The following is a 6,273-nucleotide window of genomic DNA, read 5'->3' on the forward strand; positions in this document are numbered from 1 at the left end:
TACAGCTAAGTTAGCAAAACCTAACATTACCCATTTGGACCTGCTAACTGTGTAAAGCCAATCTTTAGACAATATTTCCTTTTTTGGGGTTAAAGTTCAAGAGGGGATTATGCCGTTTGCTAAATTGTGATTTTAATCCCCCATGGTTTAGTTCCGTGTCAAATCAGGTGTCTTTTCTGAAAATACATTAAACAGAAGATTTAGTTTGTTTATTTGTTTGCAGCGCCGTGTTGTTGGTATTCTCTGTCGCCATTGCCACACCTGTTATTGTTGAATGAACGTCACTGCCATTCTCTATTTTTACTTCAATAATAGGCCATTGAAAATCCAACGGGCGTTAAGGAACTCATTAATAGCTTGATGAAACACATTCACACACCTGTTTGTGTGATCTTCTTGTTCATTACGTGCTCCACTATTTTCTGTGTCTAGACACCTCATAGTAAAGGAAATGGGGGCTGTGTTTCATTTCGGGCATGTATTTTCTGGCCTGGTTGGGACATCTATTTCTATTCTACTTTGCTACTATTATGTCTACTCTATATATGTTGATGTAGGTGCCACCCTTGCCATTATTTGCCCACAGATTTGAGCTTAAATGGTGATTAGTGGATCAACAGCAAATTAACCTTTTCTTTGTTTAGGTATTTTTTTAAGCAGAAATGCCCAGCATTTTCTGGTTCCAGATCTTAATTGGAGAGATTTGCTGGTTGTCTCAGCTTTAAAACATTACTGTCTGTTATTCAGACAAAACCTGCATTCATTTATTGAAAAATATTTGCATAGTATTAAATCAATAATGTTGTAGCCCTATGAGTAAATTATCTAGATCTCTGTATTTTGTGTATATATTTATAAAGCCATATAATGTGATAGATTATAAATGAATCAATTACAGTTTAGGAAATGGATAAGCTGTTTCTGTAATTTTTCAAGTAAAAAAGCCAAATATTTGCATGTATTTCATTTGTCCAGCATGAGGATTGGGAGCTTGTTTTTGTTTAACATGATAATAAACTGAATATATTTGGGGTTTGGACTGCTGGTTGGAAAAAACAAGTTACTTTAATATGTCCCCCTGGCCTCTGGTAAATTGTAATAATTGGAATTTATTTTTCACTATTTTCTGTCATCTTACACACAGAAAGAATATTTGTTTAATCAAGAAAATATCAGCAGATTCATTTATAACTCTGAACAGAGCATAATGTAACAGTGCAGCACATTTAACACCACAGTATGTAACATAATATAGACCTGCTATTGCTATGTGAATTTTGCTGTGATGCCAATGGGTCAAAAAATATGGTTAAAGTAGGAATACAAACTTAATTTGAGGGAAAAACACAAAAATCACATTCAGTTTACTTTAAAAGTAAGAAAAAACTGTACATATGTGTTGCTCTCTTTTGTTTGATTTAACATCTTACTATTATGTGCATAGCATTTTTTTATAATATATTTAGAATTTTTTTAAATGCTTTTACAGTCAGGATCCTTAAATCGTGTTCTTTTTCAGCACTGCTTTCCTGATGAGAAACATTTTTTGTTTGCACCTGCCATTTTGCAGTTAATGTTTGTACCAGAAGAGGACACTGTACAACCTTTTGTGCTTTGTTACCTTGTACCTTGTTTTTGTCACTGGTTGCAGCAACTATGTTGCTGACTTACAACTATACTTACATCTTTGCACCTGGGTTGCTTGTGTGCGTACAAAAGTAATAAGGACAGATATAGGGCCCACTTGAAGTGTGGAACAACGTCATAATTACCTCCTTGTTTGCATTTTCTAAAATTAAGTATTATATTTCTAGAATTTGCAACAAAGGTTCAACTATGAAACAATGTTACAGCATTCAATCCCATTGAAATACACAGAGAGTTGGGAAAAAGCTTAAACTGACTACCCATGAGACGGCTTGCTGGACAGTTCCCATGATCAGCAAATTAATGTAACAAAGTTTTACTTTTGAATTCAAGCCAAAATCACAAACCTTCCATTTCAAAATCCTGCAGTTGGAATGCAACAAAAGCCCCCATCCATTCGTGATTTTCCTGTGAGGCTAACAATAACACGCTTGTTTCAGTGCCATGTATTTCTACCTTCAACAAGCACAGATATTTGTGTTGAATAAATTTAAAACACTTTTCCTTTACAAATCAATACAAAATGATGTTGCTGTAATTGTATTAAGAGTTCTGCCAACCTAGACTTTCCAGTTCCCATAATTATGATGTTCCTGTGAGGCTAACATTAAAATCAATGTTTCCATGCCATGTAATTCTACCTTCAACAAACACAGATATAGTAGTTTAATAAACATAAACTAAATAAATACATATAATAAAAGGGGACACAGCTCAAAGTTAGCTTAAACCTTGTTTAATGCTCTTGTTAAACAGGTTTTGAACATGGGTTGAAGTACACAATGAGGTCAGTCTGGCCTTAAGTAAACAGATGTTACACATTGTGTTACAAGTGTAAGTTTTCAATGAGCACTAACCACAATAAACTAAATGGAAAAAACAAAGCTTTAGGTCCTGCCTGGCTTCCCCACTGACATTCACAGCAAAAGCTTTGTTTTCAGAGACCGTAGGCAATGCGAGCATCGAGAGCCAAGCTCGAAAAAGATAGTCTGAATCGCTTCAAAGGTATACCTCATCTCCTTTGGATAATCAATGTTCATGGCATACAGTAGGCCAAAGAGGTATGCAAAGGCTGTAGAGAGGTCTGGTAGGTCATGAAGCACAATGGTCCCTTCCAACACAACAGCCACATCTCGCACATTTGGTGATATGGCAGCATCATCATCTTCAATGGTGGTGAGGATGGCAACAGACACACCTCTGAGCACTCTTTCTTCAGGGTCAGTGTCCTGAGAAAAACACACATGCATGATTTAGTGCTAGTGAAAATTTAAAACACATTTCTACTCATTCTAACTATCACTTTAGTACCAGCTCTTCTGACTCTTGCCATTGAGCTTCTTTAAGTTTGAAAAAAACAAATGTTAAAATTGTGACTCACCAGCACGGTTCCTATCACCCACCAATGGGATGATTTAGGATTGGATCGCAATCAAAAACACTCAAGTTGATCGTGAATATCCTAATGTGTGATTTGAAAAAGCTGCCTAGTTGCTATTATGGTGGAGTGAAAATTGCCTGATGTAAAAAATACAGTAATTATCATAAGAAATAACAGACTCACAGAATGTTACTATTTTTCTTATTTCTGCAAAGGTGTCTTATGATGGATGATTACCTTATTTGAGATTGTTTGATTGTATTTTAACCGAAAAGGACATCCATTTAAAAAATATGTCCTATCTGTGATGTAATAATAATAATAATAATAATAATAATAATAATAATAATAATAATAATAAAAGTCTATTATCTACAGTTATTATTACTTACCAAACACTGCAGGAGAAACTTGGTTGATGATGTGCAGGCCTCTCAGTGACACGATGTCCGTTGTCTTTCAGTGGAAAACACAAAAGCATAACAATAAGTAAAGTGCCATAGTGAATTTACACAAAATCTGACATTATTCATAGTAATGAGGAGGATAAAGCCCAGGTCAGACCCAAGTATAATGCTTAAGAAACAAATAAACAAAAGAAAACGGCAACAAAAAAAGGCAATTTTACTTTCTAATCTACTTCTATTTTCAACTAGGAAGAAAGGCTTCTGTGTACAAGGCTCCTTAGACTGCTTAAAAGGCAAGTGCTGAAAATGTTGAGGTCAAAGTGTAAACTTTTTCATGCCCTTAGCTTCAGGCACTTCACTCACCTGTTCATCAAGCTTTTCCAGGAGGTCATCCATATTCTGACCAAAAGCTCCTTTCCTCGCCCGGTAAAGTCTCAGCAGGCAAGGCACATATATTTCAAGGGATGCACTTAAAGTCCCCAGGAGGTCTTTGCTGGTGATCCGATGGAATTCTTCAGATATCTTAACAACAAAATATCAAAACAATGTAATTAAATGTACATTAAATTCCTGGGTAGCAGTCTCGTTTAAAGTATGCGCCATTTTAAAGGGATAGTTCGGATGTTTTGAATTGTGGTTGTATGAGGTTCTTCTCCGTAGTCTGTGTAACCTACAGTGCATGGAGATGGGGGAAACATAAAGGATAATAAGTATTTTAATAGGACAATAAATGAGGACAGCCATACCTCCTCAATGGAACAAAGTGCAGGCCATCTCTCCTGGACTTCTGATAGCATAGGCTGCCCCTCGACTACTTCTCTCCGTCTAAGGGAAAATGTCAGCTCCATCTTTTGCAGGATCAATGTCATGTTCTTCTTTTTCTTCTTCATTTCATCGACCAGAGCAACTTTTTCCTCCTCAAGAGTAGAATCATCATGATGTTGTGGATAATCTGGGACATGATTGACCTCTCCACGTTTGGGCCTTTCAGGGTGAACGGACTGTCATCTTCATCTCCCCCTTTTCTTTTTCTCTTGACCTCTACCTCAATGCAGCCCGCCGGACGCAGCTTTGACCGCTCATTTCCGAGCTTGTACTTAACATTGTTTTCCATCCATCATAGCCCTTCATGCTACCTGGCTCCTTCAGGCACGGATACTTGAGAACCAACGAAGAGGCAACTGACTCAAGTTCATCTTTCTCAGGGTAGCTTTTCATTTCAAAAATTGCTTGTGCAAGCTCATCCAAAATGTCCATTTTAATGTCTCTTGTCACATCCAGGCCCTTCTTTGACTTTTCGTATGTCTCATTGCCCTTACGCAAGTTAAGTTCAACATCATATGAGAACTTAGGAATAGGGAATGGAGAGGGCCACTCTGCAGCATGCCTTAAATTGCTACTGATAGAATCAGAATGGCTGGACCGGAAATCTTCAGAATGAACACTGGCTGTATCAAGAGAGGAGACTGAACCAATGGTCCAACTGTCACTGGATTGGTTAAGCGGAGATGACTCACAGTTCCACATAATATGTAGGACTGCACGCTCAGCTGGTAATTCAGACATTTCTGTCAAGTTACATAGTGCATTTGCAAACTCTGGATCCTCAAACTGCAGTGAAAAATCACCTTCAAGTTTGAGTTTCATCTTTAAGTTCATCAATCAGTTGGGCCACGGATCCTGGTACTTCAGGAAGGTGGACAGTCTGTGAATCTCTTGACTGGAGCTTGTGAATTTGCAGAATTTGCACTGCATGCATCAACCCCTGAAACAAAAGAGACATATCAGTTTTGCTAAAAGCATTTAAGATGGAGATCATGTACAGTATTTGCATTTATATACTAACTGCCATGATACAGCTTTATTTCATCAATATGACACTTATCCCACTGAAGCCATAACAATCCCATCCATGGTCCATGACTGAAGAGACAATGGCCAGTTTGAATGTGTCATACAGGGGGAAGAGGTCGTGAAAATGGCCAAATGAGAACTTAGTAAAACACAGTGAAACATGTGCTTGCTAGAAAGGATGGCACTGCAGTATTAAGTGAAAGTCCCAAAATAATGGTTCTATGACATTCTATATCGTATAAATATGCTCCTTAAATTTAATTTTTAGAAATGTGAACCAGTAAGGGGCAAAAAGAAAAGACAGACCATTATGATGACAGAGAAACACTGTCAGAAGTTGTTCTATTTACATGTCTAGAGAGGTTACACAAAGAAGGCTAATTCCTTTTTAGATGCTTTAGAAATGAAGGTTCCACTCAAAAATCCTTGTTAAACCATTTTGAAAACGCTTATTAGGGTTAGGGTTAACGACAGGCAGCAGTTTGCTGGCCGGACAAGTTTTTGTTAGTTGCATATGGCAAAGCTTTGTTTCTGAGTCAGATTAATTTGAAAACTTTTATTAGATCAACAATTGCAAGTTATCTTTTTTACAGTGTACCTTTATGTAAAATATCTATATGTAGCAGCAAAGCCGGCTGCAGACCTCAGTCAACATTCTCATCGACTGGCTGTCAGCTGGTTACAGCTGGAGGAGCATTACTTGCATGAACTAATGCGATGCTTCATTAATAAGTTTTGTGAATAACACAAGCAATGCCGACTTCTGGCAGAATATTAGGTATACAGGCTGTTAGGTAAATATTACTATAGATCTTTTAAATTTGACAAGCAACTAATGCAGTTGGTTTTCGGCTGAGGACAGTCTCTGTACAACATCTGATTTAGCCTTATCGGACCTAATGACACAGCATGTAAAAGGAAGTGCGAGAGACAGGGATCACCTGCATTTACTGTAATCACACTGATGTATGTCATACTTAGAAA

The 6,273-nt window shown here is 37.3% G+C and overlaps 1 protein-coding gene across 1 annotated transcript in view; it reads right to left on the reverse strand.

Moving 5' to 3' along the window:
* The window catches only part of LOC129090522 (plastin-3), a 7,854-nt gene extending 4,023 nt beyond the window's left edge, over nucleotides 1–3,831 (reverse strand). The window contains 2 exon segments of the mRNA XM_054598169.1: nucleotides 2,659–2,876; nucleotides 3,799–3,831. Of these exon segments, the coding sequence (XP_054454144.1) occupies nucleotides 2,659–2,876; nucleotides 3,799–3,831 (251 nt within the window).
* Between the last annotated feature and the right edge of the window lie 2,442 nt (nucleotides 3,832–6,273).

This window comes from Anoplopoma fimbria, chromosome 4, assembly GCF_027596085.1.
Source record: "Anoplopoma fimbria isolate UVic2021 breed Golden Eagle Sablefish chromosome 4, Afim_UVic_2022, whole genome shotgun sequence".
NCBI lineage: Eukaryota > Metazoa > Chordata > Actinopteri > Perciformes > Anoplopomatidae > Anoplopoma > Anoplopoma fimbria.